The sequence below is a fragment of the Bufo bufo genome, chromosome 4 (genome assembly GCF_905171765.1).
Source record: "Bufo bufo chromosome 4, aBufBuf1.1, whole genome shotgun sequence".
Lineage (NCBI taxonomy): Eukaryota > Metazoa > Chordata > Amphibia > Anura > Bufonidae > Bufo > Bufo bufo.
In genome coordinates this window covers 197,913,811-197,939,602 of record NC_053392.1, presented here as the reverse complement: position 1 = coordinate 197,939,602, position 25,792 = coordinate 197,913,811, and the positions used below count along the sequence as shown (strand labels likewise).

Genomic DNA, 25,792 nt, shown 5'->3' with positions numbered 1-25,792 from the left:
TCTAGGGATCCACTGATATTCAGTCAGTATTACTATAGGTCCAGTAATTAAAACCCTGAGAGACCAGTCCCGCTGCAATGTGGATAGCCACAAGATTTTCCTGCTGCTGTTTGGAGAAATGTAGCGTTTCATAGCACCCTTTAGTGTCTTCGTAGTACATGGTTGTGCATAGTCTTCCAGGCTAGAAGCTCTTTGCATCAAGTCTCCGCTTTGGCCCAAACAGGAATCCTAATATCTTTCTTTGATTTGATTGGCTTTCATAAGGGGTTATTTACCACATTCAAAACCTTCCTGCAAACGCTTGATCCCAATAATCTGCCCATCTAAATGTGCCACAGACCAGAAATTATTGTTGGGGAGGACACCTCAATGATTGTTTCTGGGCAGCAGATCATGCTATCCAAACAGCACTATGTTGCCCAGAAACAATGCAGCAGTATGAGGACAAGCAATAGCAGTAGTCATCACTTGTCCTCATACTTTGGAGGTGACTGCTGCATGTAAATGCATCTCTTTACCTTCACTAACGAGCAGGCAATAGTCAGGAAGGAATCGTCTGCTCATTGGCGCAGTGTAAATGCGCCTTTAGGGCATCCTTTGATGATTATAATGATAAGTTACAGCTTTTCTTGAGCAAACAACTATAGACTGCACAGCCATATACCAAATGGAATCAGTTACAAATGTCTATGAGCATTGCTTCCCATGCATTTAAGACATTGATGGGGTCCAACCTTCCTGAACCCCCACCAAAATTATGTTCTCATATGCTTGACTGCAATGTTAGAAAATGTTGGCCATTCAAAGTACAATTGTTTCTGAAGAGTCCGTGGAGATGCAATCAGAACTTCCGAAAATAATAGTGGGATAGCACTACTAGGTAGGTTATGTTCTGTGTTGCTGGTTGAAAGATTACTTACACTATGCAAAAGTTCCGGTGTAGGAGAATGGAAAAAGTTTATAAAATTCTATCCCTGCTGTGTTGTTACAGGCATAGTTGTGGGGACTTTTTGGGGGGCTTTGTGGTAGACACTTATAAGGACAGTGGTTGTCCTTATGGATGCCCTTACTGGCACTCATAGGAACTTTGGAACTCCAGAACTGTGGCTGGAAATTTAACAGCTATCTGACTTTAATGGCCACACATTTTATTAAGTGTAAGTATTTTAGGCACATTACGACAGTACATTATTGACTATTAGAAAACAGAATGATCATTATCTGAACTCTCAAACAAAATGCCTCCCCTGTCTTCCTCTACCATAGTGGCACAATAGACATAGCCATGTGAAGTGCAATCATATCTGCAAAGCTTATGCAAAACTGATTCACAATATCATGTTTTAGTGATACATTTGCCTCAGTAAAAAAAAAGTCATGATATGATGAAAGCCACAGATGGGTTGGGTATGGAAAGAGCTGTATAGTGTCTGTGGAGTTGCGTTAGTTTTGGCAAGGGACTGATTCCTGCTCCACGTGGACTTTTTCCTCTTGGAGTACAAACTGATCAGAATACTCAGTGATCTCCACCCAGTGCCAATTAACCTTTAACTACATATTTTCCTTTGAAGCTCGTCTTGTTTATTTTTTAAGTAACACCAGTGAATATAATGGAAGGAAACCCATATAGTTACTACTAGTAAATCTCTTCCCAGACAGACTTTGTGCATGGCAGGAGTTTGGCAAGTCACATATGATCCCTTCCAAGTGGTCTGGTAAATAATTTATGGCAATCTTCCTCCCACAATGCCTTATTGCCTTTATGTATAAAAAATTTAGGAGCTCATAAATACTATTGGGGGTAATCACATAATAAATCCTGAGCCTCATCAGCACACAGAATAGAAGTGCGAGCCAAAAACAGCAACACAGGTTTTTTACTATTTCCCTACTTAGGAAACGTGAAGTCCAACTTGAAATTCCAGCATTTTATTTCATCTTATTGTTGTGTTTTGCTGTGATTACTACTTTTTGTCACTTTAAATTTCAGCTTACTGCTTTTCTATGTTCTGACAGACATAAGTGTTTAGCTTTTTGTGGCCAAAAGTAAGTTTACTAACCACACGTGTAAACACTTACTGAATGCTGACGGCAGATATGTGGGCTGCTGCTGGTTCACCAGGAGATAGTCGACATTTAGAACAGCCACTACTATTTTAACTACTGTTCTTACCAACAAACATGACTAATATAAAAGGGAAATTGGAACATGTTGAAACAATTGGTTCAAACTAGAGATGAGTGATTTTATTGAATTTTGCTTTGGTTCCGATTCCAGCAATTTAGCTGTCAGATTAATTTTGTCTTAAATAAATTCAACCCAAATCAAAAGTGCCTGATTACCCTGAAAACTCATGTATGACTCCCTGAGATCTCCTGTATCCAATCCCATTGAAGCTCTTTAACGCCATTAATATCAAAGTGACAGGGACATCATGGCTATGGGTAAATGTATGGTAGCTGGTGGTAACAAACAGCCTGTTTAAAAACACACTGCACTGTCAATATTTTTTTTTTATTAAAAATTGGTCAACAAATTATGACTTTTTGATGGCAGTTGCCTTATTCTGATCTGTAAAATGGTGAATGCTGTTTTGAGTGGTCCATCCGAAACAAATTGCAGAGGCTTCCGATTTGCTTGAATCTACTCCGGTTTGCTAGAATCGATTCATTCATCTCTAGTGGAAATCTTTTTGAAAACAGTAAAACGTTCACAGATTAGCAGATTGGATATCATAGCATATTTTTCTTCAAAGGCATGCAGCAAACATTGAACAACATACCAAAGTCACCTAAAGAGCAATGTAACTTTGCAAAAAAAAAAAAGATTTACAGCTTTTTTGCCATTTGTGCGTATGTCTTAACGCACTCATACACATCGTAATGTGGGTTCGTCTGACAGTCTAATGTGTATGGGGAGCTCCCACCTTTTTCCCTGACAGATGATGTCAGGGAAGTGAAGGATTAGTGAAGCAAAGTGAAAACTTTCACCCAATCCTTTTATTCTACTTGGAGATAAGCCGCTCTTATAAGTATCTGGCAGTGTTTTTTTCCCTCTCCCCATTGAATACACATACACATTTGGCCAAATTGAACAAGGGGGGGGGGGGGGGGGGGGGCGGCGGTTGAGAGAGATAACTGTTTATAATTAGAGATGAGCGAAAATTTTTATTCAGCAACTTTGTCGGAGTTTAAGCCAAGAAATTCCATTTGTTACAAATTAATTTGCCACAAATCTCTATAAATCAGGTTAGCCCACATCTACCTTTTATGTAATAATGAAGACCGCACTGTATAGAGAGTCCATCTTCATTGTTAATGGCCGCGTGGCACCTTTAAACAGGGGCTGTTGCCGGTATGGGGTTTGGCTGGTTAGGTGGACATACCCACTTCTCTAACCCCAGCGCTCTCCTGTCCAGGTGGGAGCCCTTCTACTGCCATCTGCTTTTCCTCCTTTTCCACATCATCTAATATCAATGAGAAGATGTCATCAGGAACATCCAGCTCCTCCTCTCTCTGCATCTTGCTGGCTTTTCTAGGACATGGAGACTTTGACGGATGACTTGGAGGAACTAAAGCCAGTAAAAGATAAGGATGATCATCATTAAGGCTACTTTCACACTAGCGTTCGGGTGTCCGCTCGTGAGCTCCGTTTGAAGGGGCTCACGAGCGGCCCCAAACGCATCCGTCTGGCCCTAATGCATTCTCAGTGGAGGCGGATCCGCTGAGAATGCATCCGCCTGCCAGCGTTCAGTGAGCGGACACCTGAACGCTGCTTGCAGCGTTCGGGTGTCCGCCTGGCCGTGCGGAGGCGAGAGGATCCGTCCAGACTTATAATGGAAGTCAATGGGGACGGATCCGCTTGAAGATGACACCATATGGCTCAATCTTCAAGCGGATCCGTTCCCCATTGACTTTCAATGTAAAGTCTGAACGGATCCGCTCAGGCTACTTTCAGACTTAGAAAATTTTCTAAGTAATAATGCAGACGGATCCGTTCTGAACGGATGCAAACGTCTGCATTATCGGAGCGGATCCGTCTGATGAAACATCAGACGGACCCGCTCCGAACGCTAGTGTGAAAGTAGCCTAAGACCTGTCCCCACTAAGAGGTGCAGACTGGATTTTATTGGTTGGCATACTGGCAGTGGAATAATAAAGACTTCCAACTTATTGGTATTGAATTACATATCTTTGTTTACAGCTGATGTAGGAATAAGTAAATGTAGGAATAAATAAATAAAACTGACACAGAATAATTCTCCCTGCACTCTCCCTGCACTCTCCCTGCACTCTCTCTGCACTCACCAACTCTAATATTCTTCTATTAATCATTTTCAGCAACACTGTCCCTAGCGCATGAGCGCGTGTCATGTCTCTCCCTATGCTCAGCTCACAGGACAAGAGTGGAGACCATGCAGAAAAGGCTTTTATAAGGCTGTGACATCACAGGGGCTGGCTATCTGCGGATAACCTTCGGGCCGAATTCCGCTTCGAATGCTTTTCTCAACACTACTTACAATCATTGAATGTGTATGGCCACCTTTAGTATTTTTCCTATTCTGCTGATTTTATTTGGAAACAGCAACCATTTTACTGCAATCACCAGGTTAAAGGAGTTACCTAGTTTTTCTAATGTAAATTTAAGTTAACTGCAGCAAATGCCGTAACATTAAAAAAAATATACTCATCAGTCTCCTGTTGACTGTGCAGATACTGTAATGGTCCTCCTGGTCTTTGTTTCAATTCAAGAGTGCCCTGTTTAACCTCTTCCCTTCCGCTGTATGAGTGTATAAGTCTGCGGGGGGTCTTTAACCACCTCAGCCCCCAGTGCTTAAACACCCTGAAAGACCAGGCCACTTTTTACACTTCTGACCTACACTACTTTCACCGTTTATTGCTCGGTCATGCAACTTACCACCCAAATGAATTTTACCTCCTTTTCTTCTCACTAATAGAGCTTTCATTTGGTGGTATTTCATTGCTGCTGACATTTTTACTTTTTTTGTTATTAATCGAAATTTAACGATTTTTTTGCAAAAAAATGACATTTTTCACTTTCAGTTGTAAAATTTTGCAAAAAAAACGACATCCATATAGAAATTTTGCTCTAAATTTATAGTTCTACATGTCTTTGATAAAAAAAAAATGTTTGGGTAAAAAAAAAATGGTTTGGGTAAAAGTTATAGCGTTTACAAACTATGGTACAAAAATGTGAATTTCCGCTTTTTGAAGCAGCTCTGACTTTCTGAGCACCTGTCATGTTTCCTGAGGTTCTACAATGGCCAGACAGTACAAACACCCCACAAATGACCCCATTTCTGAAAGTACACACCCTAAGGTATTCGCTGATGGGCATAGTGAGTTCATAGAACTTTTTATTTTTTGTCACAAGTTAGCGGAAAATGATGATTTTTTTTTTTTTTTTTTTTTTTCCTTACAAAGTCTCATATTCCACTAACTTGTGACAAAAAATAAAAACTTCTATGAACTCACTATGCCCATCAGCGAATACCTTGGGGTCTCTTCTTTCCAAAATGGGGTCACTTGTGGGGTAGTTATACTGCCCTGGCATTCTAGGGGCCCAAATGTGTGGTAAGGAGTTTGAAATCAAATTCTGTAAAAAATGACCTGTGAAATCCGAAAGGTGCTCTTTGGAATATGGGCCCCTTTGCCCACCTAGGCTGCAAAAAAGTGTCACACATCTGGTATCTCCGTACTCAGGAGAAGGTGGGGAATGTGTTTTGGGGTGTCATTTTATATATACCCATGCTGGGTGAGAGAAATATCTTGGCAAAAGACAACTTTTCCCATTTTTTTATACAAAGTTGTCATTTGACCAAGATATTTATCTCACCCAGCATGGGTATATGTAAAAAGACACCCCAAAACACATTCCTCAACTTCTCCTGAGTACGGGGATACCAGATGTGTGACACTTTTTTGCAGCCTAGGTGGGCAAAGGGGCCCATATTCCAAAGAGCACCTTTCGGATTTCACTCCTCATTTTTTCCTGAATTTGATTTCAAACTCCTTACCACACATTTGGGCCCCTAGAATACCAGGGCAGTATAACTACCCCACAAGTGACCCCATTTTGGAAAGAAGACACCCCAAGGTATTCCGTGAGGGGCATGGCGAGTTCCTAGAATTTTTTATTTTTTGTCACAAGTTAGTGGAAAATGATGATTTTTTTTTTTATTTTTTTTTTTCATACAAAGTCTCATATTCCACAAACTTGTGACAAAAAATAAAAACTTCCATGAACTCACTATGCCCATCAGCGAATACCTTGGGGTCTCTTCTTTCCAAAATGGGGTCACTTGTGGGGTAGTTATACTGCCCTGGCATTCTAGGGGCCCAAATGTGTGGTAAGTAGGTAAATGACCTGTGAAATCCGAAAGGTGCTCTTTGGAATGTGGGCCCCTTTGCCCACCTAGGCTGCAAAAAAGTGTCACACATCTGGTATCCCCGTATTCAGGAGAAGTTGAGGAATGTGTTTTGGGGTGTCTTTTTACATATACCCATGCTGGGTGAGATAAATATCTTGGTCAAATGCCAACTTTGTATAAAAAAATGGGAAAAGTTGTCTTTTGCCAAGATATTTCTCTCACCCAGCATGGGTATATGTAAAATGACACCCCAAAACACATTCCCCAACTTCTCCCGATTACGGAGATACCAGATGTGTGACACTTTTTTGCAGCCGAGGTGGGCAAAGGGGCCCATATTCAAAAGAGCACCTTTCGGATTTCACAGGTCATTTTTTACAGAATTTGATTTCAAACTCCTTACCACACATTTGGGCCCCTAGAATGCCAGGGCAGTATAACTACCCCACAAGTGACCCCATTTTGGAAAGAAGAGACCCCAAGGTATTCGCTGATGGGCAAAGTGAGTTCATGGAAGTTTTTATTTTTTGTCACAAGTTAGTGGAATATGAGACTTTGTATGAAAAAAAAAAAAAAAAAAAAAATAAGCATTTTCCACTAACTTGTGACAAAAAATAAAAAATTCTAGGAACTCGCCATGCCCCTCACAGAATACCTTGGGGTGTCTTCTTTCCAAAATGGGGTCACTTGTGGGGTAGTTATACTGCCCTGGCATTTTCCAGGGGCCCTAATGTGTGGTAAGTAGGTAAATGACCTGTGAAATCCTAAAGGTGCTCTTTGGAATATGGGCCCCTTTGCCCACCTAGGCTGCAAAAAAGTGTCACACATCTGGTATCGCCGTATTCAGGAGAAGTTGGGGAATGTGTTTTGGGGTGTCATTTTACATATACCCATGCTGGGTGAGAGAAATATCTTGGCAAAAGACAACTTTTCCCATTTTTTTATACAAAGTTGGCATTTGACCAAGATATTTCTCTCACCCAGCATGGGTATATGTAAAATGACACCCCAAAACACATTCCCCAACTTCTCCTGAGTACGGCGATACCAGATGTGTGACACTTTTTTGCAGCCTAGATGCGCAAAGGTGCCCAAATTCCTTTTAGGAGGGCATTTTTAGACATTTGGATACCAGACTTCTTCTCACGCTTTGGGGCCCCTAGAATGCCAGGGCAGTATAAATACCCCACATGTGACCCCATTTTGGAAAGAAGACACCCCAAGGTATTCAATGAGGGGCATGGCGAGTTCATAGAAATTTTTTTTTTTTGGCACAAGTTAGCGGAAATTGATATTTTTAATTTTTTTCTCACAAAGTCTCCCGTTCCGCTAACTTGGGACAAAAATTTCAATCTTTCATGGACTCAATATGCCCCTCACGGAATACCTGGGGGTGTCTTCTTTCCGAAATGGGGTCACATGTGGGGTATTTATACTGCCCTGGCATTCTAGGGGCCCTAAAGCGTGAGAAGAAGTCTGGAATATAAATGTCTAAAAAATTTTACGCATTTGGATTCCGTGAGGGGTATGGTGAGTTCATGTGAGATTTTATTTTTTGACACAAGTTAGTGGAATATGAGACTTTGTAAGAAAAAAAAAATAAAATTCTGCTAACTTGGGCCAAAAAAATATCTGAATGGAGCCTTACAGAGGGGTGCTAAATGACAGGGGGGTGATCAATGACAGGGGGGTGATCAATGACAGGGGGGTGATCAATGACAGGGGGGTGATCAATGACAGGGGGGTGATCAGGGAGTCTATATGGGGTGATAACCACAGTCATTGATCACGCCCGTGTAAGGCTTCATTCAGACGTCCGGATGCGTTTTGCGGATCCGATCCATCTATCAGTGCATCCGTAAAAATCATGCGGACATCTGAATGGAGCTTTACAGGGGGGTAATCAATGACAGGGGGGTGATCAGGGAGTCTATATGGGGTGATCACCACAGTCATTGATCATGCCCCTGTAAGGCTTCATTCAGACGTCCGGATGCGTTTTGCGGATCGGATCCATCTATCAGTGCATCCGTAAAAATCATGCGGACATCTGAATGGAGCTTTACAGGGGGGTAATCAATGACAGGGGTGTAATCAATGACAGGGGGGTGATCAGGGAGTCTATATGGGGTGATAACCACAGTCATTGATCATGCCCCTGTAAGGCTTCATTCAGACGTCCGGATGCGTTTTGCGGATCCGATCCATCTATCAGTGCATCCGTAAAAATCATGCGGACATCTGAATGGAGCTTTACAGGGGGGTAATCAATGACAGGGGGGTAATCAATGACAGGGGGGTGATCAGGGAGTCTATATGGGGTGATCACCACAGTCATTGATCATGCCCCTGTAAGGCTTCATTCAGACGTCCGGATGCGTTTTGCGGATCCGATCCATCTATCAGTGCATCCGTAAAAATCATGCGGACATCTGAATGGAGCTTTACAGGGGGGTAATCAATGACAGGGGGGTGATCACCACAGTCATTGATCATGCCCCTGTAAGGCTTCATTCAGACGTCCGGATGCGTTTTGCGGATCCGATCCATCTATCAGTGGATCCGTAAAAATCATGCGGACGTCTGAATGGAGCTTTACAGGGGGTTGATCAATGACAGGGGGGTAATCAATGACAGGGGGGTGATCAGGGAGTCTATATGGGGTGATCAGGGGTGATTAGGGGTGATCAGGGGCTAATAAGGGGTTAATAAGTGATGGGGGGGGGGTGTAGTGTAGTGTAGTGGTGCTTGGTGCTACTTTACTGAGCTACCTGTGTCCTCTGGTGGTCGATCCAAACAAAGGGGACCACCAGAGGACCAGGTAGCAGGTATATTAGACGCTGTTATCAAAACAGCGTCTAATATACCTGTTAGGGGTTAAAAAAAACACATCTCCAGCCTGCCAGCGAACGATCGCCGCTGGCAGGCTGGAGATCAACTCTCTTACCTTCCGTTCCTGTGAGCGCGCGCGCCTGTGTGCGCGCGTTCACAGGAAATCTCGCGTCTCGCGAGATGACGCGTATATGCGTGACTGTGCGCAGCGCTGCCACCTCCGGAACGCGATCCTGCGTTAGGCGGTCCGGAGGTGGTTAAAAATACAGGCCACTCCAGAGTGGAGTGGACGCCATAGCTGTTGGATACCTGCAATAGACAACTGGGGATAATGTCTGCGATCTTCAATAACGCCGATAGCAGACATTTAACCCCTCAGATGCTGTGATCAAATGTGATCACAGCATCTGAAAGGTAAAAAACCTAGGAGGGCATACTTCCTAGGCAGAAACACCTTCCCCTGGCTGAGATGGGGGAAGGCCTTCATTAAAAGTAATAGGACAGAGCCTGTGTGAGGCTTCTTTAGTCCTATTAATTGTATATTCCAATGCAGGCCTGCAGGTGGCAGCACTGCATTGGAATATACTGAGTTTTGTATTCAGTAATTGTTAAAAATACATTAGTCAATATAAATGGCATGTTGGGTCCCCTTGGGAGTTAAAAAAATATTGGAAATATTTTAAAAATATAAAAATGTATCAAAAAATATGAAAACTGAAATAACTAACCTTTCCTCAAAATTAAAATAATCAATCAAAAAATAAACATCATAGGCACTGCCGCATCCAAAAATGGGCATACTATTAAAGTATACAAATATTTATTCCATAGGGTGAATGGCATAATGGAAAAATAAATTTTAATGGTTGCCGTTTTTTCATCACTTCACCTCCCTCCAAAAATTTATCAAAAAGTTTTACACACCCCTTCATTGTTTACCTGCTCGACATTGACAGCACAAAGGCTAGCAGATATAATTACATACCGTCCCGTTTACAGCTATGGGAACAGCTCTGTAGTAAACAGTTGAATAGAAAGAAGCTGTCCCATAGAAGTGAATAAGATGGCCTCTGGTAATTACAGCTGCTCACCGCTGCATTGTGAATGGTGAGCAGGTAAACAATGAAAGGAAGGCTGTGCTCTGATAGAGAACGACTTTCTCTTCAACCAGCTGATTGGTGGGGATACCAGGTGTCAGACCCTAGCCGATCTGATATTGATGACCTATCCCGAGGATAGGTCAACAATATTAAAATCCTGGAAAACTCCTTTAAATTGTGCCATTACAAAGTACAACTTGTCCCACAAAACATGTGAATGGAAAAGTAAAACAGTTATGGCTCTGGAAAGGCAGAGAGTGAAAAGCGAAAGTGCAAAAATAGAAAATCGCCTGGTGATGAAGATGTTAAACTGTGCCATCCAAAGAGAACACCTATAGACAGCACTCTCAGCTGGTAGACGCTCATGTGTCACTTTCTCTGAGGGAGCTGAAAGTTATTAACAGAGGTTATCATTGGGAAACTTTCTTGACATTTGGGTTCTGAGCAATCTCAACTTTTTTTCAATGCACAATCCTGAAGAGTTGAGCATATACCGTAAAGTAAACCATCTCTCCTACACCACTAACCGCAATAACAGAGATTATATTCAGAATTGACTGCAATTCCTACCGTATGTTCAAATAGTTTTGTAGTATTCATTACAAACCATAGCAAACCTAATCGTAAAGCAAATGCTACAAGTTAGATCAATTCTACCTATGAGATGTTGCATTTTGCTAATTGTACGTTGGTTTCTGTGACACAATGTATTACAGCGGCAGGAATATTATCCAAGGCCATAAAACAGATATATGTTGTCACTCTTGGAATTGGATTTGCAATGCCCCTGTTTAAATTATGCATTAAGAGAGGCTGATGCTGTTCAGGGGTCATGGTTGTTGGTGGCAGCAGGGAAGCACAGATGGATCTTTACTGAGCTGTTTAAGGTTCTACAGCAGTCTGGAGACTCAGAAATATGATTTATTAGTTCTGGTGTACAAAGCACGAAGCTAGACTTGTCCAAGCGGTTCTCACCGGGATGCGGCTGAATGTGATATGCACTAAAAGAGATGCATTCCTCATTAGTACCATAATGTACAGTGTCAGTAAGCTACTCATAAAAATGTCACTGAATACGTTTTTCTCCCCTAACATTGTATAACAAGTATAAGACATGCATTACCTATGGTAGATCAGAACTAACCTACCTAATTTTGCCTTCATTGCGGCTTTAATATTTCTATATGTAGTTTAGGGAGCCAGACATTTTTTGAAGTGTAGCAATATATTATCATTTGTTTTGTTTTTAATACACTGTGGCACCTGACAACCCTTCATATACATTATTCATATTGGAAAATATATGTTTTGCTAGAATACATACAATATTTGTGTTTAATAAGTTTAATAACTACTCCAAATAGAACAAATGATCCCCTCTCCAGTGGATAGAGGATAGCAAATCGGTGGGGCTCCAATGACCAGGAGCTTCACCCAGGGGCACAGCTAAAGGCTCATGGAGCCTGGTGCAAGGGTTCAGATTGGACCCCCTTCTCTCAGTGCTTTCTGGCTAGGGAAGCACATAGCCTTCATGTTGCCTGAGGAAAACATTGAAATGTCACCCCACCCATGCCAAATTCTTGACCCTACCCCTTCCCTCCAGCCAGAGGTGTAACTTGACCAGCATGCACTTCCTATAATACCGGTGTCTTCTTATGTGGCACAAGTGTCTTTGGGCCTCCTCAGGCTCCTGGGCCCAGTAGCAACTGCTACCCCTGCACCCCCTATAGCTATGCCCCTGGCTCCACCGATCACATGGGGACTCATCTGACTCATTTGGGGACTCATCTGACTCATTTGAATGGAGTGCTTCTCAAGCATGTGCTCCACCTCTTCTTATCTGGCAGTCTGTGGGACTTCCAGAGATAGATAAGAGCTGTACGTAGCTATGTCTGGCAGTCCCTTAGAAATAAATGGAGCAGTGGTATGCATAGTCCTTCATTCTCGTGATTGGTGGAAATCCCAGCAGTTGGACCCCATCAGTCTGACAGTTAACCCCTATTTAGTGGTTAGGGGATAACTGGCTCTTACTGGCATGCCCCTTTAATGAAGTTGTCAGAGTGGGAATAGGGAATATGGACCTCATGGAAGGTTATCTCCTGGTCGGGAAACTCTTTGGGAGCGAGGTAATCATTTGGCTGGCATGAAATCCTACATGACCCCCAGAAATGTCCCCATTCACCATTATTAGCTACCATTAGCATAAAGTTAATATCTACAAAATTATTAGCTACCATTGGCATAAAGTTAATATCTACAAAATTATTATATTATGATATTTTTATATAAAGTCTGTAATTTTGGAAAACAATATTCAAACACTAATTTTGTTTTCTGTCACTTTACAGGTGATGATATTTTGACTGAAAATGTTTCAGAGGTTATAGATGGAGAATTGTCACACTTTGAAGATGGGACTGGCACTACGTCTATTTCAAATTTTCCAGATCTGTCTTCACCAGCCTCTTCTAGTGAAGAATTCACACCTAAGGAAGGATCTCCATACAGGGCTCCCATTTATATACCAGATGACATTCCAATACCTCCTGAGTTTGAACTTCGAGAATCCAGTATTCCAGGGTCAGGACTGGGTATATGGACAAAAGTGAAAATATCAGATGGAGAAAAATTTGGACCATTTGAAGGAGAACATTGTATGAATCTTGAAAATATACACTCTGGCTGGGAGGTAAGAAACACCATGTACATTATTACTTTTAATGACAATTAATATTTAAAGGGGTTGTCTCACTTCAGCAAATGGCATTTATCATGTAGAGAAAGTTAACACAAGACCCTTACTAATGTATTGTGATTGTCCATATTGCTTCCTTTGCTGGCTGGATTCATTTTTCCATCACATTATACACCACTCGTTTCCATGGTTGCAACTAGTGTAGAGTGAAAAATTTGCTTTGTGACGAATTACTTCACGGGTGCAATGACAGAGAATGGCGATTGCACTGCTCCCTGTTATTGTACCCCTCAGATGACGTGTTCATCGCTGATGGCGACATCTGACGTTAATATTTAAATCTATCATTTAAAAAAATAAAATAAATCATACTTACCCCATCCATTTGTTCGCGAAGAGCCTGCCGCCGCCATCTTGATTGAATATCTAGCGTGAAATGATCATGCACAGGATTTCCCGCAATCTTCAATCAAGATGGCGACAGCGGGCTCCTCACGCTAAATAGATAAGGCAAGTATGATTTTTTTTTGTTTTGACCCTATTTCAAGAAAAAATTATTCTTTACCACGAAGCAAGAGGAAATTCGGCTTTGCGGCAAATACAATTTTCCCTGAAATTTGGATCGAAGTTCACTTCATGGACTTCTATTTGCTCAACACTAATTACGACCATGATTACGACCACCCTGCAAACCAAACTATAGGAAAAAGTACTGGCATTTCTGGTGCTGAGATCATGGGAGTACGCATAGGCTGGTGCTTTTTCCTAAAGTGTGTAAGCATGGCCACTACTAATGGATTGCAGGGTGGTCGTAACCTTGAAAACAAGCAGTGTATAATGTGATGGAAAAATGAATCAAGGAATCAATATGGACAATCACAATACATTAGTAAGTGTCTTGTATTAACTTTCTCTACATGATAAATGCTGTTTGCTGACACAACCCCTTTATGTTAGACATTTTATAAAATTACTATTTTAGTTTAAAAAATGTTGCTATAGACATGATAAACTTGAGATGTCTTCTGTTGGATGGAGTTGAACAGCAGCTTTGATTGACTTTACATACTGCTAGAGATGAGCGAATTTCTCATAAATTCGATTCTGCTGGATCGCCGAATGTTCAGAAAAGATTTGATTCGATCCGAATTTATTTGCGGCAAATCGCGTTAAAAAACAGCTATTTCCTGGTTGCAGAGAGCCTGTATAGTGGTGTAGAACACTGTGCCTTGCAGTACCACGCATAGGGAGTTTGCTGTGGTACTGAAACAATACTATGAGTCAGTATGACACGCACATAACAGGTGTTGCTCTTAGAATCACTGCACACTTCACTTATTTGGGCAGTTACAGGGCCAAAACTGACCAAATAACTCAAGTGTGAACTCAGCCTTAGGCCTCATGCACACGACCGTTGGTTTATTCCGTGTCCGTTGTTCCGTTTTTCGTGATTTTCTGCGGACCCATTGACTTTCAATGGGTCCGTTGAAAACTGCGGCTAATGCACTATTTGTCATCCGCGTCCATGATCCGTGCTTCCAGTCCATCAAAAAAATATAACCATCTGCGTCCGTTTTTTTCCTATCGTTTGTATGGCAAACTTAACTTAGACTTTTTTTTAACTTTCCTTCATGTCTGGTGATCCTCCAAAAATAAAGGAAGACACACAAGAACAAAAACGGAAACGGATCACGGAACAACGGAACCCCATTTTGCGGAACGGAACACAACAACGGTCGTGTGCATGAGGCCTTACAGGTCGATGTTAGCGCCAGGTATAAAGAACCGTGCAGAGGACCAAGATCCTACAGTAGCGTGAAAGAGCGCACTGCTTTTACACCGTCGTCAGCTGATTCCACATAGATGTCTGCAGAACCTGTTCTATTAAACGATTATACAAGTAGAGCCCCCTGCCAGAGTGGAGAGGATGTCAGCAGTAAATTTATGTTGATGTCACTGATTATTTTGCCATTCCTCTGACCGTCAGAACAATGACCCCCCAAAAAAACGATCCTGTCTATTGAGCATCCACCTTCACTCGGTCAGCATTTGGTCAGTAATCCATCAGTATCGCTAAAGCAAAAAAAGAAAAAACAGGAGTGGATCCAAAACAGAGATGACACATGAATGGAATATTTGCATGTCTTCTGTGTTTTGTACCCACTCCTGCTTTTGGCTACCAAATCATAAGCCAATTATGATGTAATCATACAGGTGTCATGGTCTTACCTTCTTGCTGTTCTCCTTCGTTTGACATGTGCTGGCGGCCATCTTGGTTTCTGGGTTTCTTGTAGCCTCCCACCCTGCGGCTCCTCCTTCCCACTGGGAGGAGCTGGATGCCTAGCTCATATATATAGGAGGTCTGTGGCTTCAGTTCCTTGCTTGGTCCTCCTGTGTTCACATGCTTCTAGACTGCTGCTGCTTCTGGTTCCTGATCCTGGTTTCGTCCGACTACCCTGCTGGTTCCTGATCCTGGCTTCGTCTGACTACCCTGCTGGTTCCTGATCCTGGCTTCGTCTGACTACCCTTCTGGTTCCTGACCTCTGGCTTCGCAAAGACTCTGCTTCGGTTTCGCCATCCATTTGGACTTTTGCTTTACAGCTTTATTTTCAATAAAGCCTTCTTATTTTCACTTATCCCTTGTTGTACGTCTGGTTCATGGTTCCGTGACATTAGGACCAAGCCATGAATTCTGACGGTACAGGGCCATCCTCGCTACCCACGCTGGTTGCCAGACTTGATCAGCAGGATCACCTGTTGGGTCGGTTCGCTGTGGCGTTGCAAACCCTGCTTGAACGCACGGCTCATTTCGCTCCCGTTGCCGATGGGTCGGTTGTCGCTCCTGGGCCCGCTCCTACTGCCGCTCCGGTTGTTGCGCCAGAGTCTACCCCGACACCTGTTGTTGCACCTGCGGTGTTTCGGGGTATGACCGGTTCTGCCCCCCTTCCACAGCGCTTTGGGGGAGAGCCAACTCAGTGCCGAGGTTTCCTTAACCAGGTGGGCATTTATTTCGAGTTGCTGCCACATGCCTTTCCCACTGAGAGATCAAAGGTGGGCTTCTTGATCTCGCTGCTTTCGGACAAGGCCTTGGCCTGGGCCAGCCCTTTATGGGAGAACAACAATCCGGTGGTTGCCGAGTTTTCCGGTTTTGTTGCTTCTCTTCGGAAGGTATTCAATGTGCCGGCTCGTGCTGCCTCTGCTGCGAAGCTCCTTATGTCCATCAGACAGGGTTCACGATCCGTAGCTGAATACGCCATTGAGTTTCGTACCCTGGCAGCAGAGGTGGGCTGGAATAATGAGGCTCTGGTCGCTGCTTTCTCTCATGGTCTCTCGGATGCCTTGAAGGATGAGGTTGCAGCTAAGGACCTACCAGTGGAGCTCGAGTCTCTTATTTCTTTCCTGATTTTGATTGACACCAGACTCAGGGAGAGACCTTCCTTTAAGGAGAGCCTGCGGAGGTTTTCTAACAGATTGGCGCCTACGTTTGCTGTCCCACCCGTGCCTCCCTCTCCTCCCACGCCTCCTGGGGATGACTTGTCTGGGGGTGAACCCATGCAGCTGGGGTTTGCTCGCCTGTCCGAGGGGGAGAGGGTACTCCGGAGACGCGAGGGCCGATGCATGTACTGTGGTCTCGGTGGGCATTTTCGGTTGGCATGTCCGAACCGTCCGGGAAACGCTCGCACCTGAGATCCTGTCGGGGGCAAATCTTGGGTGGAGTCTCCTCGTCCCCGGTTTCCCGTGTTGACAAACCACTGATCACTGTTGTCCTCTCCTGGGTCGGGGGCTCGGTGACGACCCAGGCGTTGGTGGACTCTGGTGCTGGTGGTTTGTTCATTGATAATGTGTTCGCTGCCGCCAATTCCATTCCTCTGCAGGCTCGAGGTTCCCCACTGGCTCTTGAGGCGATAGACGGCAGACCCCTTCTGCCGCCACACGTGACTCATGAGACCCTTCCAGTGGGGATAGCCATTGGTCCCGTTCACAGAGAGTCGGTCTGCCTCCAGGTTATTTCGTCTCCACACTACTCGGTGGTCTTGGGGTACCCCTGGCTCCGGAAGCATAATCCGAGTTTCGATTGGAGATCGGCCGAGATCCTCTCGTGGTCACCGCAGTGTGGGGCTAGTTGCATCCATGGGTCTGTCAAGTTGCTGTGTACTTCCTCGGACTCTCTGTTGCCTCCTGAATACGAGGAGTACCGGGATGTATTCGATAAGGTGCGCGCGGTTGCCCTACCTCCGCACCGCCCATACGATTGTGCCATAGAGTTACAATCTGGTGCCGTTCCTCCTCGTGGCAAAGTCTATCCACTGTCGGTAGCGGAGAATGAGGCCATGGAGGAGTACGTGAGGGAGGCGCTTTCACGCGGACACATTCGCAAATCCTCGTCCCCGGCAGGGGCTGGATTTTTCTTTGTGAAAAAGAAGAGCGGTGAGTTGAGGCCTTGCATCGATTACAGGGGTCTCAATCGCATCACGATCAAGAACGCTTACCCGATACCCTTGATTTCCGAGCTGTTCGATCGCCTTAAAGGGGCCACGGTCTTTACCAAACTCGACCTGAGGGCGGCATATAACCTGGTAAGGATCAAGGCGGGCGATGAGTGGAAGACCGCGTTTAACACCAGGACCGGTCATTATGAATCCTTGGTTATGCCCTTTGGGTTGTGCAATGCGCCCGCAGTCTTTCAGGAATTCATCAACGATGTTTTCCGTGACCTGTTGCAGCAGTGTGTGGTGGTCTATTTGGATGACATCTTGGTATATTCTGAATCCATGGAGGCCCACATTCTGGATGTCAGACGAGTGTTGCAACGGTTACGAGAGAACAAGCTGTTCGGTAAGCTTGAGAAATGCGAATTTCACCGATCCCAGGTAACCTTCTTAGGTTACATCATTTCCGCTGAGGGGTTCTCCATGGATCCTGAGAAGGTTTCGGCTGTCTTACAGTGGCCCCAGCCCAGTGGTCTTCGTTCCCTGCAGCGCTTTTTGGGCTTCGCCAATTATTATCGGAAGTTTATCAGGGACTTTTCCATGCTAGCCAAGCCTCTCACGGATCTGACCAGGAAGGGCAGTAATTCCCAGGTCTGGCCGCTCGAGGCCATCCGAGCTTTTGAGGCTCTAAAGTCCGCCTTTGTGTCGGCTCCGATTCTGTCGCATCCCAACCCTGGGTTGCCCTTTGTCCTCGAGGTGGACGCGTCTGAGACGGGAGTAGGCGCCCTTCTGTCTCAGCGTAGAACACCAGAGGGTCCTCTGCTTCCTTGTGGGTTTTACTCCCGGAAACTGTCTTCCGCGGAGTGCAACTATCAGATTGGTGACAGGGAGTTATTGGCTATCGTGCAGGCCCTTAAAGAATGGAGGCACTTGCTCGAGGGTTCGGTGGTTCCGGTCCTCATCCTGACGCACCACAAGAATCTGACCTACCTTTCTGAGGCCAAGAGATTGACACCACGTCAGGCCAGATGGGCTCTGTTCTTGTCACGTTTTAATTACGTGGTCTCCTACCTACCCGGTTCCAAGAACATCAGGGCGGATGCCTTATCACGGCAGTACTCCGAGCTGTCCAGGGAGGAGTCGATTCCGACTTCGGTCATACCTCCGAATCAGATCTTGGCCGCCATTCGCACCAGCCTGACCTCTCCCCTGGGTGAGCAGATTTTGGCGGCTCAATCTGGTGCTCCCTCTGGGAGACCCAACGGCAGATGTTTTGTGCCTGAGGAGTTGCGCACTCGGTTGTTGCGAACCTACCATAACTCCAAGACCGCGGGGCATCCTGGAAAGAATCAGCTGTCCTGGGCTGTTTCACGTCTGTTCTGGTGGCCTTCCCTACGTTCCGACATCGCCGCATATGTAGCGGCATGCTCCGTTTGTGCCCAGAGTAAGTCCCCTCGGCACCTTCCGTTGGGCCTTCTGCAACCCATAGCCACCGGGGAGCGCCCATGGTCACACCTGGGGATGGATTTCATTGTGGACCTCCCTGCATCCCGAGGCCATACGGTCATTCTCATGATTGTGGATCGGTTTTCCAAAATGTGCCACTGTGTTCCTCTCAAGAAGTTACCCTCTGCACAAGAGTTGGCCACGATTTTTGCCAGGGAGGTCTTCCGGTTGCACGGTTTGCCCAAGGAGATTGTGTCGGATCGGGGGAGTCAGTTTGTGTCCAGGTTCTGGCGCGCCTTTTGCTCCCAGTTGGGGATTCATCTCTCCTTCTCCTCGGCCTACCACCCTCAGTCCAATGGGGCCGCAGAACGATCCAATCAGGCCTTGGAGCAATTCCTTCGTTGCTATGTCTCCGATCACCAAGACAATTGGGTTGACCTCCTGCCTTGGGCTGAGTTTGCCAGGAACACGGTGGTGAACTCTTCCTCTGGGACGTCTCCCTTCATGGCCAATTATGGGTTCCAACCTGCCGTGTTACCGGAGGTATTCTCTCCCCAGGAGATTCCGGCTGTGGAGGATCACCTTTCCGTCCTACGTGCTTCTTGGGTACTGATCCAGAAGTCCCTTGAGGTCTCTGCGCAGCGCCAGAGACTCCAGGCTGATCGCAGACGAGCGCCTGCTCCTTCCTACCAGGTCGGAGACCGTGTATGGTTGTCCACCCGCAACCTCAACCTTCGAGTGCCCACTCCCAAGCTGGCGCCTCGCTTTGTTGGTCCCTTCCGAGTGCTTCGCAGGGTAAACCCGGTAGCCTATGCCCTTGCGCTTCCTCCTGGCATGCGGATCTCCAACGTGTTTCATGTCTCCCTGTTGAAGCCACTGGTGTGTAATCGTTTCACTTCCTCGGTTCCTCGGCCTCGTCCGGTCCAAGTGGGTAATCGTGAGGAGTATGAGGTGAGCAATATCCTGGACTCACGCCTGGTCCGCGGTCGGGTGCAGTTTTTGGTCCATTGGCGTGGTTATGGTCCAGAGGAGCGTTCCTGGGTTCCCTCCGCAGATGTCCATGCTCCTGCCTTGCTCCGAGCCTTCCACGCACGCTTCCCTCAGAAACCGTTCTTTACTCCGCGGAGGAGGGGCCCTTGAGGGGGAGGTACTGTCATGGTCTTACCTTCTTGCTGTTCTCCTTCGTTTGACATGTGCTGGCGGCCATCTTGGTTTCTGGGTTTCTTGTAGCCTCCCACCCTGCGGCTCCTCCTTCCCACTGGGAGGAGCTGGATGCCTAGCTCATATATATAGGAGGTCTGTGGCTTCAGTTCCTTGCTTGGTCCTCCTGTGTTCACATGCTTCTAGACTGCTGCTGCTTCTGGTTCCTGATCCTGTTTTCGTCCGACTACCCTGCTGGTTCCTGATCCTGGCTTCGTCTGACTACCCTGATGGTTCCTGATCCTGGCTTCGTCTGACTACCCTTCTGGTTCCTGACCTCTGGCTTCGCAAAGACTCTGCTTCGGTTTCGCCATCCGTTTGGACTTTTGCTTTACAGCTTTATTTTCAATAAAGCCTTCTTATTTTCACTTATCCCTTGTTGTACGTCTGGTTCATGGTTCCGTGACAACAGGCCTTACAGATGTTACACAGACAGGATCCGTTGTGCGTCTCATTTTTCCTTCCTTCTGACAGATCAGAATAAGGGTCAAATAAATGATGATGTCAACGAGGCCCAAAAGGCAAAATAGTGGGCTAGTCATAGAGTGGGGAGGGTGGGAGAACAGCTTGAGAGGTCCACAGAGTGGCCCAATGACATAGTCTTGAGGTAGCAGCAGCATGAGGAGACCACTATGTGGCCTAGTGACATAGTGGGGAGGTAGCAGCAGCAGCATGAGGAGACAACAGAGTGGCCTATTTACATAGTGTTGAGGCGGCAGCAGCATGAGGAGGCCATTGACTGGAAAGGTGACATAGTGTGGATGTGGCAGCAGCATTAGGAGGCCACAGAGTGTCCCAGTGACAAAGTGTTGATTTAGCAGCAGCAGCAGCATGAGGAGCCCAGAGAGTGGCAAGGTGACATAGTGTGGAGGTGGTGGCAGCAGCAGCATGAGGAGGCCACAGAGTGCCCCAGTGACATAGTGTTGATTTAGCAGCAGCTTGAGGAGGCCACAAAGTGGCAAGGTGACATAGTGTGGAGGTGGCAGCAGCAGCAGCAGAATGAGGAGGCCACAGACTGGCAAGGCATCCCAGAGGCAACATGCTGCTTATAACTAAGGCTGTGAACAAGGTCCCGTGTTAGGACCAAAACGTTGCATTTACTATTCCCGGATGCTGATAAAAATGAAATGATAAATGAAATGAAAAATAATGGTAAATGAAATGAAAAATGAAATGAAAATATAAATTTCCAAAACTACAAATATGAGTGCCGTGGTTTACTTCTTACTACAGACTGGCAAGGTGACATAGTGTGGAGGTGGCAGCAGCAGCAGCAGCATGAGGAGGCCACAGAGTGGCAAGGTGACATAGTGTGGAGGTAGCAGCAGCATGAGGAGGCCACAGAGTGGCACAATGACAGAGTGTGGAGGTGGCAGCAGCAGCATGTGGAGAACTGAGTGGTGAAGTGGCAGCAGCATCAGGAGACCACAGAGTGACCCAGTGACAGAGTGGGGAGTTGGGTGGCAATAACAGTACCCGCTGACAATGGTGGGTGTAAGAAAGAGCACTTGGCATCAGGTGGGTGGCAGCATCAGAATAGTAGCTGAGGCAGGTAGCCAGAAGAAACCGGTTTCTTTTGTCAAGGTTTGGGTGAGGCAGCATGGATGATCTAATCTGATGCATCAGGCATTGGTGGGTGGAAATCCTGGCTGATTCACGCCTGATTCATCTTGACAAAGGTCAGTCTCTCCACATTTTGGGTGGACAGGCGAGTTCTCCTTGGGGTAGCTATGGCCCCTGCCGCACTAAACACCTGCTCTGATTCCACACTACTGGCTGGGCAGGACAGCTTTTCCAGGGCAAACTCGGCCAGTTGTGGCCACAAATCCAGTTTGGCTGCCCTGTAGTCCAGCAAATCTTCAATGTGGGGTGACAGAGTACTGTCCAAGTAGGCAACCACCTGCTGGTTCAGGTTCTGCTCCAGGTCTAGCTGCTGCTGCTGGTGAGTAGATTCTTCACTAGGCGGGTTAAGAAAGCTGCTCATCATTGACTCTAGACTCAAGCTGCTGCTGATGTAGCTGGTACTGCACCTACCCCCCACCCCACCACAGCAGCCATGGCAGTGGAACGAGAGCGCAGAGGGCACCCCGTTCAGACCTGCGAGAGGATGGACGATGGCACAAATAGGCAGCGGCCAACTCTCTACATAGCATGTCTCTATAGTAGTTCAGATTGTCCTTCCTCTTAGCGGGTGCAAAAAAGGGCCTCATTTTGGACCGGTAGCGAGGGTCCAAAAAGGTGGAGAGCCAGAAGTCATCCCTCTGCCGAATGGTGACAAGTCGGCTGTCACTACCCAAGCAAGTGAGCATGCAGCGGGCCATTTGCACAAGTTACTCGGAGGGACTCCCTGCCTCCATCTACACTTCATACTACCACAGTGTGCCTGGGTCATCTGCCTCGTCTTCCTCATCTCCCTCTTGCTCCTCCGGCTGCTCCTGCTCCTCCTCTCCTGTCACCTGTGTAGAAAAACCACCCATTTTGCTACACATTGCTTGTGCCCCAATGTCCTCCTCCTCCTCCACTTCAGCCCCCACATTGATCATGTAGCCGTGAGATGTAGGTGCCACGTCTCCAGTCCCCTGACCAGCCAGATTTACCAGCATCTGTTCTCGGATATGAAGCAGTGGAATGATGTTGCTCCTCCCGTAGTCCTGGAGACTGACAAATAACGTGGCATCCTCAAAGGGCCTGAGCAAATGGCAGGTGTCATGCCTGAACTGCCACTGGCTGACATCAAAGTTACACAGGGGAGTACTCCTGTCCGCTTGGATCATCAAGAAATCGTTTATGGCCTTTCTCTGTTCATATAGTCGGTCCAACATATGGAGGGTGGAATTCCAATGGATAAAAACGTCGCATATCAGCCTATGTTGGGAGACCCCGTTCTGCCGCTGCAGCTCAAGGAGGGTGTGCTTGGTGGTGTACCAGTGGCTGAAGTGCATGCAAAGTTTCCTGGCCATTTTTAGGATGTCTTGCAGATGGGTGGAAGACTTTAGGAACCGCTTGACAACCAGATTGAACACGTGCTCCATGCAGGATGCATGGTTCAGCCCTCCTTGATGCAGTGCCAACACCATGTTCTTCCTGTTGTTGGTCACCATGGTTCAGATTTTGAGTTGTCGTGGAGAAATCCAGGATTCAATTTCTTGATGAAGGACACTGAACGGTTCCTCCTCTGTGTGACTCCGTTCGCCCAGTCAAACGAGGTGTAGAACAGCGTGATACCGCCATGCCCTGCACATGTGGTATGCTGGAGGAGAACTGTGAATTGTCCCTGCACTGGAGGCTGAGGACACAGTGGAGGATGAGGAGGCAGAGGCGGACATTGTCGCAGGACCAACAGCGTGAGAACGTGGAAGTGGCATCACCTGGCCAAGTTGCTGGTTTGACTGCATATGTTGACGCAGGGCCGTGGAACCCACATTGGCATCCTGGCCACGCTTCACCTTCTGCCCACAGATTCGGCAAATGGCCATTTTCGCCTCCTCTGGCAGCTTAACAAAAAACTGCTATACCGCCGAGTAGGTTATTTTACCCCCAATACTCCGCACTGACTGACTGCTACTGCCGCTGCCTCCGTGAACCCCTGCACCACTACTTTCTAGGCAGGTAGGCTCCTACGAAGCAGGTGGCTCCCGACCTCCCACTGCTGCCACCCTGCTGACTCCCGGCCATGCTACCGACTTGCTGGCCTCATGTGCAAGCTGCCACCCTCTTCTCCCGATGATGATGAAGCCCCTTCATCACCCGGCTCCCAATTGAGATCGGCTACATCATCATCGTTCTGCACATCACTGATGTCCTCCTCAATGGTCTCTGAGCCCGGAGCCTAACCGCTTGCAACACCAGATTCCACACCACTCTCCTCATGAGTACTTGCCCGTCTACCGGAGGAAGCGGCGGATGTTCCCTCCAGATTTTGGCTGGGCAGTAGCTGCTTACTCTCCTCTGGTAGCTCGTCCTCGTGGTATAGTGGAGCTGAGCCCACAGCATATAATACTTCTCTGGCTGAGGGAACAGAAAAGGACAGAGGCAGGTTGAGGACAGGTGAGTGCACAGGGCCTGCTCCCGGGCCATGCCAACTAAGGGTTGTGTCTGACGAACCCACCGACTCTTGATTGGGGGTGTCTGATGTCACTTGAGACGAAGTGGATGACCGAGTCAACCATTCAAGGACCGCTGGGTTGCTGGTCAAGACACGAGTGCTAGCTGACACTGGGAGCTTAGGCCTCTGGAAGTGACCCCTGCTGCCACGCCCTCTTACTCTGCTGCAACCTGTGCCAGATACATTTAGGCCTCTGCCCCTCCCCTGTACAGGGCCTGTCACTTCTCTGTATGACATACTGTTAGATCAAATAAGTAAAGAAAAAAGGAAATTAATACACCCCAAAAAAATGCTGTAATTTTGTCACTTCACCACACAACGGCAAATAATATATATTTTTTGCCACTAATACACGACAAAAAAGGCTTTAGAACATATTACTGCACCGATGAAAAGCAAATAATACTTTTTTTTGCCACTAATACACACCAAAAAGGGCTGTAATTTTCTCACTCACTTCACCACACAACGGCAAATAATCCTTTTTTTTGCCATTAATACACACCAAAAAAGTTTTAGAACATATAACTGCACCGCTGAACAGCCAAAAAAGCTTAGAACATATAACTGCACCACTGAATGGCAAATAATACTTTTTTTTGCCACTAATACACCCCAAAATGGGCTGTAATTTAATAGTTTCACCACACAATAAGCCCTTTTTTACCACTTATACACGCCAAAAAAGGCTTTAGAACATATAACTGCATTGCTAAATGGCAAATAAATCCTTTTTTTCCTACTTATACATGCCAAAAAAGGCTTTAGAACATATAACTGCACCACACAGGAGCTAATAAGACGTAGAAATATTTCTTAGTAATACATCCTGTTAATGGCTGTATCACATAGCACTTGCACCCCAATAAAAAGAACGGTTTGCTGGAAATACAAAGGTATCATGTATTGTAAACCTGACTGAAAGCAGCAGTATAATGGCAATTTGGATCCCCAGTCAGTGCAGCAACGTGTAATAGGACTGTTCCTATTATCCAGGCTGTAAACTCCCCTATTGAACCCTGATCTGCTTCAATACTCTGGAGTAATTCCTCCCTATCCTTTCCCTACACGTCTAATGATCTTTCCTTGAACTTCTATTCAGCAAAATAAAAGTTTTTAAGTCTTTCCTAGCACTTTCCCTAGCGCCTGCTGACATCTCTCCCTGCACTAAGAACACTGGAAAATGGCTGAATCCAAGATGGCTGAGGCTATTTATAGGGCTGTGAACCTGTGACATCACAGGGCTGTCTGGCTGCTTATTGGCAGCATGCATGGCATTGTGGGTGATCCCTCGTTCCCAGAGTTCTTTGCTCCATGTCCTAACACGTGCAGCAGTCATTTTAGGAAGTGCTATTTTTTTACCACAAAGCGTGAGGAAATGAGGATTCTGTGCGAATCGAATTTTTCCTGAAATTCGGATCGAATTCCACTTTGTCAACTTCGATTCGCTCATCTCTACATACTACTATAGACAAGGGGACCACACAACAGTACCAGGCCAGATAACCTGAGTTATCTCATTACTTTCACATCTCATTTTATCCTGATGTGTATTTTTCACAGAGCTTTGACTTCTAACACAGTAGTCATAA

The 25,792-nt window shown here is 46.0% G+C and overlaps 1 protein-coding gene across 5 annotated transcripts in view; it reads left to right on the top strand.

Annotated features, from left to right (window-relative positions):
• Window positions 1–25,792, top strand: part of MECOM (MDS1 and EVI1 complex locus) — a 604,375-nt gene that overhangs the window by 269,420 nt on the left and 309,163 nt on the right. For all 5 annotated transcript variants that reach the window (XM_040428195.1, XM_040428193.1, XM_040428194.1 and 2 more), the window contains exon 2: window positions 12,673–13,013. In XM_040428195.1, coding sequence (XP_040284129.1) covers window positions 12,673–13,013 — 341 coding nt within the window. The remainder of the gene's footprint in view (window positions 1–12,672; window positions 13,014–25,792) is intronic.